Here is a 12,516-nt window from a genome sequence, read left to right as displayed (position 1 = left end):
CATGTCCCAAAATAACATGTGATGTCACGGGGTCATGACGTATGAACATTGTACAATATTTCAGGTCCACAGTTGTCCTAAGGTGCAGCAGCCTCCTCTTTTGGTACAGTTTTAAAGGGGTGTCATGGCCGCTGTCTCGGCTCCGCTCAGACTCGATCCACCTCGTTCTTGTCCGAGCTCGCGTAGGACGTGGGCTCCCAGCGGCCCATGACGCTGCTCCTCAGACCGGCCTGGCACTTGGCAATGAGGTAGATCTTCCGGAGGACGGTGCGGCGCAGCAGGATGTACACCCACGGGTCCAGGATCTGGTTCCAGGTCGCCAGTCTCACACCCCTTAACATCAGAGTCTTATAAGCGGACACATCGTCTCCAGCAGATCCGGTATAGGAGCGGGTGACTGACATCAGGCCAAACACCTACAGAGAGGAAAGAAAACACTTCTGAGAAACTTAAAGTGCACATTACACACAATAGACACAGATTTAGCTGAACATTTTACGCAGCTTTCTTTAGTTTGACCATTTTTGACATGTTTGTAGTTTCACTTCCTCATTGGACACTGACAGGAAGTGACGTAGATAGAGGCAATTTTAAACCGTTGCCGTGCCGACCATGTTATGTCAATGAGAAATGAGTCAAACTGCTACTTTTATCTATGTCAGCTTCAAAATTCAAATATGCATTTCAACCCCTTAACTCCCACCTGAACCGAGCACATTTTCTCCAGTTTGGCTTTACCCCAATCCAAAAGCTTCTGGGAAAAAAAGGTGTGAAAATAGCGACAAAACTGAGAGGAAAACAATGATGAAGATGTCACAAAAATGTCACAAGAAATTGACAAAAATGTGACGAAAAAATGACAAAAATGTGACAAAAAAAGGACAAAAAAAATGACAACAATGTGACAAAAATGTGATTAAAAAAATGACAAAAAATGGACCAAAAAATGACCCAAAAAAATGACAAAGTTACAAAAATGAGTTGAATACCCAACAAAAAAATGATGGACAAAAAAATCTGATAATATGAGGAAAAAGATCTTTCGGTTCAGATGGGAGGTTAAATAAAACAAATATTAAAGTGAAGTCTACATGTTTTACAAATGTTATAAATTTGAAAAAAAAAAATAACCAACTGGTCTTGCATTTTGATGTAAAGTTAGTAATAATATATATTTATTATTTTTTGTAAAGTCCACTCTTCCCAGATCTCAGCAACTAATCAGAGTCTAGTATCTCTCCTCACTTTGAAAACTTACAGACTATCACTTTAAGTATGTAGAAAACAAAAAGCTGTTTTTTACCAATGGATTAATGGGCCAATTTGACTTTTTTTTTTTTTTAGCTAACTTTACTTACTTGCTCCCTCCATGAACAAAGTGAATCATCAAGATGGAAGTGTTATTGGAGAGGATTCAGAGTCTTTCTTCAATAGAACGAGGAAATTGGCTTAAGTAATTCAGCCCAAAGTCCTGAGCTCGTAAATAACAAGCTCAGAACCATAGAAAACTGAACCATATGGGAGTTGAGATCAGTTTCATTCATGCATCTTCTTCATAACAAAACACCTTCAAAACACCTGCTTTTGTCATTAGGGACAGCTTTGACTGACTTGACAAACCCTTTTGTTCATCTCAGGCAGGCATTTGCTTTACTTGACTTTTGTTAATTTGTTTGCCTTGGGAAACAAATTTGGCCCGGACAGGGTCTCACAACACATCACAACACCACAAATAAAATACACAAACACAGTGGTATGCAAAAGTATCGGCCCCCCTTTAACTTTTCGACATTTTGACATACTATGGACCATAAACATAAATGGAAGTGTGTGTCTTTCACATACATTTTCAATTAAATATATTTCTTTTTATACATACCACTACATTGACTGTACATTTGCCCCTCCCTCCTCACACTTCAATGTCATTGTCTTTAGCCTTATTCGAGCGGTGTCAGCATAGCTCAAGTACATGTTACATGCAAGCTCAGAAGTTTGTGCTGAATTACTTTGACCATTTTTTTAATATCACAAAATTCTAAAGCCAAAAATATATTTTTAAAGACTTTTTCATCAACGATAATAAATTTTTTGCTCAACTGAGCATGTAAATGAGTTAGTCTAGCTTAACGTTTTGTTAAACTGTGCAGCTCAGAATAATAATTAATAATAAATTTGAAAGATTATTGCATTTATTATCTTTTTATCTTTATCTTTCAAGCCGTATAGTGGTAAAAATTGTGATTTTGCATATATTTCACCTACATCTAAGTAGGAGTGTAACTATATATCGATTTCCCGATATATCGCGATATTTTGTGGGACGATACAATACCAATATTTTTATTCCGATATCGATACTTTTGATGACATCACACATATTAATGAGTGCCGTCATGCATATTAATGAGGCAGCAGTGCTCTACTGTTTTCAGTCAATAGAGGCCAATAATGATCAAGACTTCAGTCAGGACAGCAGGGGGCAGCACTGCAGTTTTTGAAGAGGGGGTATTATGCAAAATCAACTTTTTCAAGCTTTACATCATGTTATTATGTCATTCCCTCGTTAAAAACATGCCTGAAGTGTTGCCTTGGCACATTCACGTATTTTTGAGTAATCTGTAAAAACTCTGATGGCGGCCATTTTAGGGATAGGTTTGCCTGAGTCCTCCTAGGAACGCCCCCACCTCCTGGAGACGCCTCCGAGCTTTCGTCACCAGCCGAGTAACCAACCACTGCTCCTCAGCAGAACCCCCTCCCCACTGATGCCACAGACAGCGTGTGGAGGGGGCGTGTCTAAAGGCTCAGAGGTTCTTAAAGAGACAGAGGCCTATTTCAAGACATTCACTACAGCCATTTTGAGAGAGCAATTTTATACAAGGCAGTTATTCTAATTTACTGCCTTTACAGACCAACAGAAGGTTTGGTCATCATTGTAGTGTAATATAGACTGGTGCTATGTGATTGAAAAAAGCAGAATACCCCCTCTTTAACACTTGGACCAAACACTGTCACACAAATAAATTACTTTTAATGATAGTTTTTTATAGTTATAAATATGATTAATTTGGGGTTGATCTATTCCTTTTTAAACAGGACTGTGGTTTCTTGTTTATTTAAATGTAAACAGTGTGTAAGTCAGGGATCATTTATAAAAGGGGCACAAAGCACATGAAAAGAAATGTAAAGGATGAATAATATGTATGTTAAAATTAAGGTTATAAGTAGAAGAATTTCAGAACAACCTCATGAAAAAGAACTGTAAGATATTTCAAAAGCACTCGTATGCAGCTGTGTCTCTTATCTTGTTCAACACAGCAACTATAACCCATTCTTTTTGCTTGTACTTTGCCGTTCTCACCAGCAGAGGGCTCCAGCAGATGCAGGATGTGACCATGATGCCGAGCAGCTGCACCACCATCTCAATGTCGTGGGAGTTCGTCGAGTGATGCGTCCTGGGGCTCCTCTTCAGCCGCGCCCAAACCAACGTGAGTCCACTTATAGTATTACACACCAGCGCCACGGCCAGCGAGGTCAGGCCTAATCCGGAGAAGAGCAGCACAAACGCCACATCCAGCTCCCCAATGTCGTGTAGGACTTTGATGAAGCACCACGTCCCGGGGTCCTGATAAGTGTAAGAGCCCAGATGAAAGCAGGGCAACAGGGCCACGCTCAGAGCAGCCAGCCAGATCACCGACAGGCAGACTTTCGTTCGAGTAGTCGTGACCAAAGATGAGTGTAGAAGCGGTCTCGTGACTCCCAAACAGCGCTCCGCCGCCATCGCACACCCGAGGAAGAGCGGACAGAGCCCAAAAAACACCATACTCCCGCCCAAGAACTGGCACATCCCGTCCGAGGGGTTGTCGTCTTCGGGGCGCACCCCTCCGGAGAGATACAGCCGGAGAACCAGCGCTCCGGGGATCAAATGTCCAATGAAATCGGTCACCACGAGCGAAGTGGCGAACAGCAGGAAGGTGGCTTTGGACCGCCTTCGCTGCAGGGTGTAGGCATTGGCCAGAATGAACAAAGCCACGATGTTGGAGACGATGCCCAGGGTCATGGACAGGGAGACGATGATGACGCCGCTGGTGGTGGGGTGCACGAAGGTGAAGTTTCCCGACCGGGATAGGTCCTCGACGGCCAGCCCGGCCTCCGCGCTCCCGTCACTGTCATTGGGGAACCGAGGATGGAGATGGGGGCTGGAGGTGTAGCGGCTCAGGGCTAACATTACTTCATGACCTGCATGGTTAGACACCGAAGGAAGTCTGCAAGAGAAGAAAAACAGTGTGTCAATATGAGGTAACATGAATGGTGCAAGATTACAAAAGAACGAGTGAGCAAGTAAAGATTATCCTGTTAATCAGAGCCGTGGGAAGATATTTTAGTTAGGGGGCGCTGAGGGATAAAAATGTACCCCCAAAATATTTTTTCTGTGCATAAATCCTATTTATTAACCTCTTACCTCCACCTGAACCGAGAGCATTTTCTCCAGTTCAGCTTTACCCAAATCTTGTAGGCCAGTGTAGCGCCTCATTTGAAAGACCTACAAAACTAAATTGATCTTTTTGCTCACATCAGATTTTTTTCATCACTTTTTTTGTTGGGCAATCATCTCATTTTTGTCCAATTTTCGTGATTTTTTTTGTCACTTTTTCGTCAAATTCTTATCACTTTTTCGTCCATTTTTTCAAAAATTTTCTTCCATTTTTTTCTCACTTTTTTGTCACATTTTTGTCATTTTTTGTCACTTTTTCGTCAAATTATTCGCATTTTTTTGTCAAATTCTTATCACTTTTTCGTCCATTTTTTCTCAATTTTTCGTAAAATTTTTATCACATTTTTGTCACATTTTTGTCCTTTTTTTGTCATTTTTTGTCAATTTCTTGTGACATTTTTGCCACTTTTTCATCAATTTTTCGTCACTTTTTTGTCAAGGTTTTCTCACTTTTTTGTCACATTCCCATCATTGTTTTCGTCCCAGCTTTGTTGCTATTTTCACTCCTTTTTTCCAAAAGCTTTTGGATTGTGGTAAAGCTGGAGAAAATGTGCTCGGTTCAGGTGGGAGTTAAGGGGTTAATATTGCCTGCTGTTCCCAAACTATCCACCAGGGTGTGCTGCAGCGCCCTCAGCACCCTGGGTTCCCACGGCCTTGCTGTTAATTGTGAACCAAACCCATTGATAACTTTCCTAACACCCAATTCTTCACAGGGATAAAAATGCTTAAAGAGGGGGTATTATGCTTTTTTCAATCACATAGCACCAGTCTATATCACACTACAATGATGACAAACCTTCTGTTGGTCTGTAAATGCAGTAAATTAGAATAACTGCCTTGTATAAAATTGCTCTCTCAAAATGGCTGTAGTGAATGTCTTGAAATCGGCCTCTGTCTCTTTAAGAACCTCTGACCCTTTCCGACACGCCCCCTCCACACGCTGGCTGTTTCTCAATTGCGAGGATCCGTCCTCCGTTTGGCCACTTCGTTGACGTCCTCGGTGGCGGCTCCTCCAAAACGGAGCGGAGTGTCCTCTCTCCGCCGCCTTTGAGCTCAAATGGAACGGCCTCCGGAGCGAGCGGCTGAAGTGAGTTCAAACTAATAAAGTTTTGCGAGAAAAGAAAAAAGAAACTATGCTGCAGTGCATCATGGGTATTTTCAGCTCTCCGAGGCAGCGGAGGATCCACAGCTGTATCCTTCGTAAATGAGCCAAACGGAGGAGTCGAGCTGTGAGGGGGCGAGTGGTCCAGGTGAAATGGAACCACTTGGCGGCGCCGTGATGACGCGAATGACGTCCGAAGTGGTCGAGACGCCGAGGATCCTGGCAATTGGGAAACAGCCGCTGTCTGTGGCATCAGTGGGGAGGGGGTTCTGCTGAGGAGCAGTGGTTGGTTACTCGGCTGGTGACGAAAGCTCGGAGGCGTCTCCAGGAGGTGGGGGCGTTCCTAGGAGGAACCTATCCCTAAAAATGGCCGCCATCAGAGTTTTTACAGATTACTCAAAAATACGTGAATGTGCCAAGGCAACACTTCAGGCATGTTTTTAATGAGGGAATGACATAATAACATGATGTAAAGCTTGAAAAAGTCGATTTCGCATAATACCCCCCCTTTAATTTGGATCTGAAGTGCCGTCATGCACGAGCTTAATATAGAAGGTGCAGTTACACACATGACCTGAGGTGGCAGTAGTGAGTATAAAATCTTCTCATGACACAATTTGCTGAGAAACTAGTTATGATTTGTGTTTAATTACAATGAAACATCGTGTTGAAATGGTTTAGTGAAATATTGTATACATAGATACAGCCAGATCGCATATCGCAACTTACTTCAATATCGTCCAGCACTATTACCTGGGTTATAGGTTAGATGGAGCAAACTGGTAACCGGAAGTCCCAAGAGGAGCATAAAAACCTTTGACTTTAACATAGGACTTGCCTTGGTCTTTGTTCTTCACCCTTTCACACCACGTCCATCTTGTGTTGACAGCCGTTCACTGGAGCCATATCGAGGCACATCTGAACAGAGCAGATAAAGCTGTCAGCCTTTTCTGAAATACAGTCCAATTACGGAGACGACACTGGAGCAGGTGATGTATTGTCCTCCATGTCAAACACGTCCTGAACACCTCACACACGGGCTACTGTTCTTTCAGGCTCGACTTGTTTTGATTCAGACTTTGGTGCTGAAAAGAAAAACTTGCAGAATGTGTTTTATCAGTAACACTTTAGGATGTGCAAGGCCGGATTTATGCAGGAGCTGCAAGGGCTAAACTCAGGGGCCCAGCAGGTTGAAGGGCCCCTGGGCATGAGTAGAAAAGTGCTCCCTCGCTCTTTGTAGACTCCCTCACATGGACGGCTTTATCAGGTGACTTTTACCCATGACTAAACCAGGACTAAACCAAGACTAAACCAGGTCCAAACCAGGTCTAAACCAGGTCCAAACCAGGGCTAAACCAGGACCAAACCAGGACTAAACCAGGACTAAACCAAGACTAAACCAAGACTAAACCAGGTGTAAACCAGGACTAAACCAAGACTAAACCAAGACTAGACCAAGACTAAACCAGGTGTAAACCAAGACTAAACCAAGACTAAACCAGGTCTAAACCAAGACTAAACCAAGACTAAACCAGGTGTAAACCAAGACTAAACCAAGACTAAACCAGGTGTAAACCAAGACTAAACCAAGACTAAACCAGGACTAAACCAAGACTAAACCAGGTCAAAACCAGGACTAAACCAAGACTAAACCAGGTCAAAACCAGGTCTAAACCAGGACTAAACCAGGACTAAACCAGGACTAAACCAGGTCTAAACCAGGTCTAAACCAGGACTAAACCAGGACTAAACCAAGACTAAACCAGGACCAAACCAGGTCTAAACCAGGACTAAACCAGGACTAAACCAGGACCAAACCAAGACTAAACCAGGACTAAACCAAGACTAAACCAGGACTAAACCAGGTCAAAACCAAGACTAAACCAAGACTAAACCAAGACTAAACCAGGTCTAAACCAGGACCAAACCAAGACTAAACCAGGACTAAACCAAGACTAAACCAGGTCTAAACCAGGACCAAACCAAGACTAAACCAGGACTAAACCAAGACTAAACCAGGTCTAAACCAGGACTAAACCAGGACTAAACCAAGACTAAACCAGGACTAAACCAAGACTAAACCAAGGCTAAACCAAGACTAAACCAGGTCTAAACCAAGACTAAACCATGTCTAAACCAGGTCCAAACCAGGACTAAACCAGGACTAAACCAGGACTAAACCAGGACTAAACCAAGACCAAACCAAGACTAAACCAAGGCTAAACCAAGACTAAACCAAGACTAAACCAAGACTAAACCAAGACTAAACCAGGTCTAAACCAGGTCTAAACCAAGACTAAACCAAGACTAAACCAAGACTAAACCAAGACTAAACCAGGTCTAAACCAAGACTAAACCAAGACTAAACCAAGACTAAACCAGGTCTAAACCAAGACTAAACCAAGACTAAACCAAGACTAAACCAAGACTAAACCAGGTCAAAACCAGGTGTAAACCAGGTCAAAACCAGGACTAAACCAGCACTAATCTGGGTCTAAAGCAGTTCTAAACAAGGTCTGTGCCATTTTCATTGAGTGACACTGGGAAAAAATCTGTACCTATTGGTTTGTTAAAATGCATGAAAAACCCAGACCCCCTTTAAACGTGTCCCCCCACCAGTCTGGCCACGGAGCTCAAACTGGGGTCATTATGTTAAACTGTTTTCTTTCTTTCTTTCTTTTTTAAACTAATATGTACTTGTACACATAGCACTATGTTTAAAAAGTTACTTCTGTATCCGCATTTTTTTTCTCAAATCATTCATTTATCATTTCATTGTAGAGAGAGAGAAAGCCAACACACAGACATACAGTATACAGATGTTGTTAAGGCGCTAGATAAATAAATAAATAAATAAATAAATAAATAAATATTGATTTATTGATTGAGCATATGGGGGCCCTGAAAAAACTTTAGCCCCGGGATCCATTTGACTTAAATCCGGCCCTGAGGCCACGCACCGGTTTTGAAACTGTGTATATCTTTAAATGTGCCTTCGTCTTCTGATCATTAGAGAGAAACAATCAATTAGACGTAGGATTTATGTGGCTGTTGCCTCTTTACTGTCACTTTATCCATATCATTTTATCATTGAAGTCTTTTGCATAGGCTTCTCCATTAAAGGTGCCCTATGCAACTTTTTATGTGGGGGGGAAAAAAGATGATATTTGTGCATATTTGATCTGGCAGTGACCCAGCGGCTGTACTTTATGCACGGTCGGCACGACGCCTTTACTTTCCATCACCGTGGTCTCCAGGAGGCTCAAGGATCAATACGCGGATTGGGCATTTCACCGAGCGCAAAGCATGCTGGTCCAGGTTAAAGGTCAGGCCTACCCAGATCCCAAACGAGTGTGACACAGATATTGAATATTTGGAGCGTTTAAAATCAGTGTTACTGGGAAGAGAAAAAGAACTCGTTGCCCTTATTTCTAAACCAACAAATAAATAAAAAGCAGTTACCGGGCGTTCTGGATCTTTTCTTTCAGTAGGAATTGTGATGAGCTCGTTCTCTCGTGTTTTGTTTTGACTATATAGTAGGGTTGGGCGATGTCCTCTTAATTGGCCGTTGACGATGTTTACAGTGAACCATCGTGATGGACGATGATATCGTCCATTTCTCATTATAAGCATTTAAAGACATTTCCATAGCCTATATATATGCTGCATATTACTATGTATGCTAGCAAGATGTGAGATTGCAGGATAAATGGATCTAAACTAAACATGATCTGAACAGAGTCACGGAACACGACTTTTGCAAAAGAAATGTGTTAAAACTTGTGCGTAAAGTCTGGGAGGAGAACGACTTATTCAGAGCGTGAACTCCAAGGCTGTTCTCACACTAATACAAATGTAAATCGGAGCTTATTATTTGCATTTTCTCAGTTTTAACGTAATGTTTAAGAAACAATGGGTGAACGGGACACTATGTACACGTTTGCGTGGTAGCCTACGTTTTTGAAGCCGTTCCACGCGCCGCCCGGTCCGTGAGCTCGTAACCTCATAACTCCTGCACCGCGCCTTTCTCTCTCCTCTCTCTTTCCTCTCTCGGTTCTTCATGTGAATAATCCGTACGCTCATCTAGTTCCGATGTGAGATCTCGTCATTTTAAAACGGTTTAAGTTTCCGTACGCAGCAAAGTAAAGCAAAACCACGCGCTGTTAAACTTTGCGTCAGAAATAGAGCAGCGCTGGGTAAAGACCCAGCGCTGCTCTATTAAAGTAACTTTGATAATTTACGGCTAACACATCATGTCTGCTGGCAGGCTACTGACACTAGCGTGCATATTAGTTACATCTGCGATTTAATTTACAGTGCAATCCCTGCAATGTTTGTAGGTTTACAAGGCCCACAGAAGATCAGTGCGTGCTTCTGACAGGAGGGGGCGTGGCATCACGATGGTGACTCTCCATCGTGATGTTGCTCATCCATCACGATGGACGATGATATGACACGTTTAGACACGTTTAACAAAAGTTATCGTGCCCTGGGCTGATGACCTTCGACACACACACATTTCTTGGTTGGTCAGTCTCTCTGGAGCCGGCGAATTTACACATAAGGAAGTGAAACCACAAACATCACGAAAATGGTCCAACTAAAGCTGGGTAAAGCTTTTTAGCGGAATCTTAAAAGGATATTTCAGGATTTTTGAGATTGGATAACTAGGAAATGAGGCCCTGAGTGTTGTTGATTTCTGGAGATGCATTTATTTATTCATTAATTCATGCAGTCCTTGTATTTGAAGAGTTTAGAGTGATGCTAGGCTAGTGCTAGGCTAGTGCATGTCTATGGTAACTAGTAGCCTGCATTAAAAACAGTCTGACCCAAGCACAGAGCACCTGAGGCAAATCACGTATAACACCAGACTACCCATACACATGTCTGTGTTGACTGAATATTATATATTATATTTGAGCAGCATCAGCTTCCTGGTTGTAGCTACGCAGCGGCGGAGTGATCTGCTCGGTTACCGGATCTACAGTAGTTTGTTTACCTGCGGCCGCATTACTACACGTGGGATTCACAAAGGAGATTTCTACAAAGCAGATATGGCAACGTTTGGAGGACGACCCCATGATTTTGAAGAGGTTTTTAATTCAGGCTACTAGTTACCATAGACATGCACTAGCCTAGCACCACTAAACCCTTCAAATAAAAGGTATGGAAAAAAATAGCTAAATAATTAAAGGGCTATTTAAGGATGTTTGACATCGGGCCTCATTTCCTAGTTATCTAGAGTGTTGGTGATTTTTGGAGATATTTTCTTTGTAATTTATGCATTTCTTATATTTGAAGAGTTTCGTGGCGCTAGGCTAGTGCAAGGCTAGTGCATGTCTATGGTATCAGCTAGCCTGCATTAAAAACAGTCTGACTCACTCCACAGAGCACCTGAGGCAAATCACTTATAACACCAGACTAAACTTATAAATGTCTGTGTCGATAGAGTAATTTTAACCATTTTGCATTTAAAATAACTTAAATTTGAGCAGCATCAGCTTCATGGTTGTATAAGCTACGCAGTGGCGGAGTGATCTGCTAGAAAATAGTCCCTCAAAATGCGATCATTCATGTGATGCAGGTCAGTTATATTCCAAAAATTACTCTATGGACACAGACATTTATATGGTTAGTCTGGTGTTATAAGTGATTTGCCTCAGGTGCTCTGTGGAGCGGGTCAGACTGTTTTTAATGCAGGCTAGCTGATACCATAGACATGCACTAGCCTAGCGCCACGAAACTCTTCAAATATAAGAACTGCATGAATTACAAAAAAAAAAATATCTCCAGAAATCAGCAACACTCTGGATAACTAGGAAATGAGGCCCTATGTCAAAAATCCTGAAACATCCCTTTAATGTCTCAAAATAATAAGCGACTAATGGAAATCCAGAGTGAATGTAATATTTCTGTACGATCAGATGTTTAAACAGGTTAACAGGTTAAAATCAGCAAAATATTATATTCCTCAGTTACTGAAAAATGTAATATATTTTTGTAACTCGTTTCTTTTGTAATACGTTGCCCCCCACACTGGTCACTAAAGGTAAAATACACACAAACATCTACTTTTTTCCCCCCACATAAAAAGCCCATACAAACATACAAAACCAAAAACATTTTAAATAAAGCCATGTTTAATACATTAAGTTGAATTATTATGAAAAGTCTCCACAGTTTTCACACAAGGCTATAACAAGTAGCCGAAAGACTCTAAGAATAGCTTAGAAACAAACCCTGTATATTCATGGATGACGCTATAACTGACCTGATAGTTTAGCCAAATAAAAGTCTGTTGCTGCTGGAGGCTAATAATTATAAACAAACCTCACCTCACGACGTGCGCAGACTTCGGCAGATCCACGGTCCGTGCTGTCCCGGAGTTGTTCAGCTGAGCCCCCGTCCCTGCAGCCCCTCTGTGTGGACTGAGGCGCGCGCTCGTGCCCGTGTCCTCGCGCACAGACGCACTGGAAACGCTCCGAGCCAGATGTCGACTCACACTTCCACACCGCCTCTCAGCCCGTGTCTGGAAGCTGCGGGTTATTTTCAGTCCAATGTTTCACGAAGCTTTTAATGTTGCGTATCAGCAGCGTCACGTGACATTGCGCTGAAATATTATTGGAACCGGTGAAAGCGAGAGTGTTGCGCGTTTGCGTCGAAAGTCACATCTGGGGACAATCAGTTGCCAATATTTATTATTATTACCGTTTCGTCACATAAAAAGGCTATATTGTATTATCAGCCCATATTTTATTTTTATTTCAGTTATATCTGAGAGTGATAAAAACAAGTCCTCGTGCCAGTCCGGAGCCTCTACAGATGAAATGGCTGACAAATCAGATACGTGATGTAATCGGGGGTAACGCATTACAAAAGTAACGAGTGACAACAATTTTTTTTCAGTAACAAAGAATCT

The 12,516-nt window shown here is 42.1% G+C and overlaps 1 protein-coding gene and 1 long non-coding RNA gene across 2 annotated transcripts in view; one reads left to right on the top strand and one right to left on the bottom strand.

Annotated features, from left to right (window-relative positions):
- Nucleotides 1–12,516, top strand: part of LOC306960925 — a 247,525-nt gene that overhangs the window by 127,266 nt on the left and 107,743 nt on the right. The gene's annotated exons all lie outside the window — the stretch shown is intronic.
- LOC306960227 (prostaglandin E2 receptor EP1 subtype-like) lies at nucleotides 48–6,508 on the bottom strand. The gene is made up of 3 exons (XM_079552595.1): nucleotides 6,436–6,508; nucleotides 3,362–4,265; nucleotides 48–416 (listed from the first exon to the last, which is right to left on the bottom strand). The coding sequence occupies exons 2-3, from the start codon at nucleotides 4,226–4,228 to the stop codon at nucleotides 147–149; spliced, it is 1,137 nt and encodes a 378-aa protein (XP_079408721.1). The 5' UTR covers nucleotides 4,229–4,265; nucleotides 6,436–6,508; the 3' UTR covers nucleotides 48–146.

The sequence above is a fragment of the Gobius niger genome (assembly GCF_951799975.1).
Source record: "Gobius niger genome assembly, chromosome: 3".
Classification (NCBI taxonomy): domain Eukaryota; kingdom Metazoa; phylum Chordata; class Actinopteri; order Gobiiformes; family Gobiidae; genus Gobius; species Gobius niger.
Note: the sequence above shows the minus strand (reverse complement) of the source record. Positions and strands in the feature narration are given on the sequence as shown.

What these genes read in the sequence shown, in the direction of transcription:
- LOC306960227 (XM_079552595.1), bottom strand. Translation starts at nt 4,228, where the DNA reads ATGTTAGCCCTGAGCCGCTACACCTCCAGCCCCCATCTCCATCCTCGG. An exon ending in TCTGCTGGAGCCCTCTGCTG is followed by an intron (nt 417 to 3,361) that starts GTGAGAACGGCA and finishes TCCTCTCTGTAG; the next exon opens with GTGTTTGGCCTGATGTCAGT.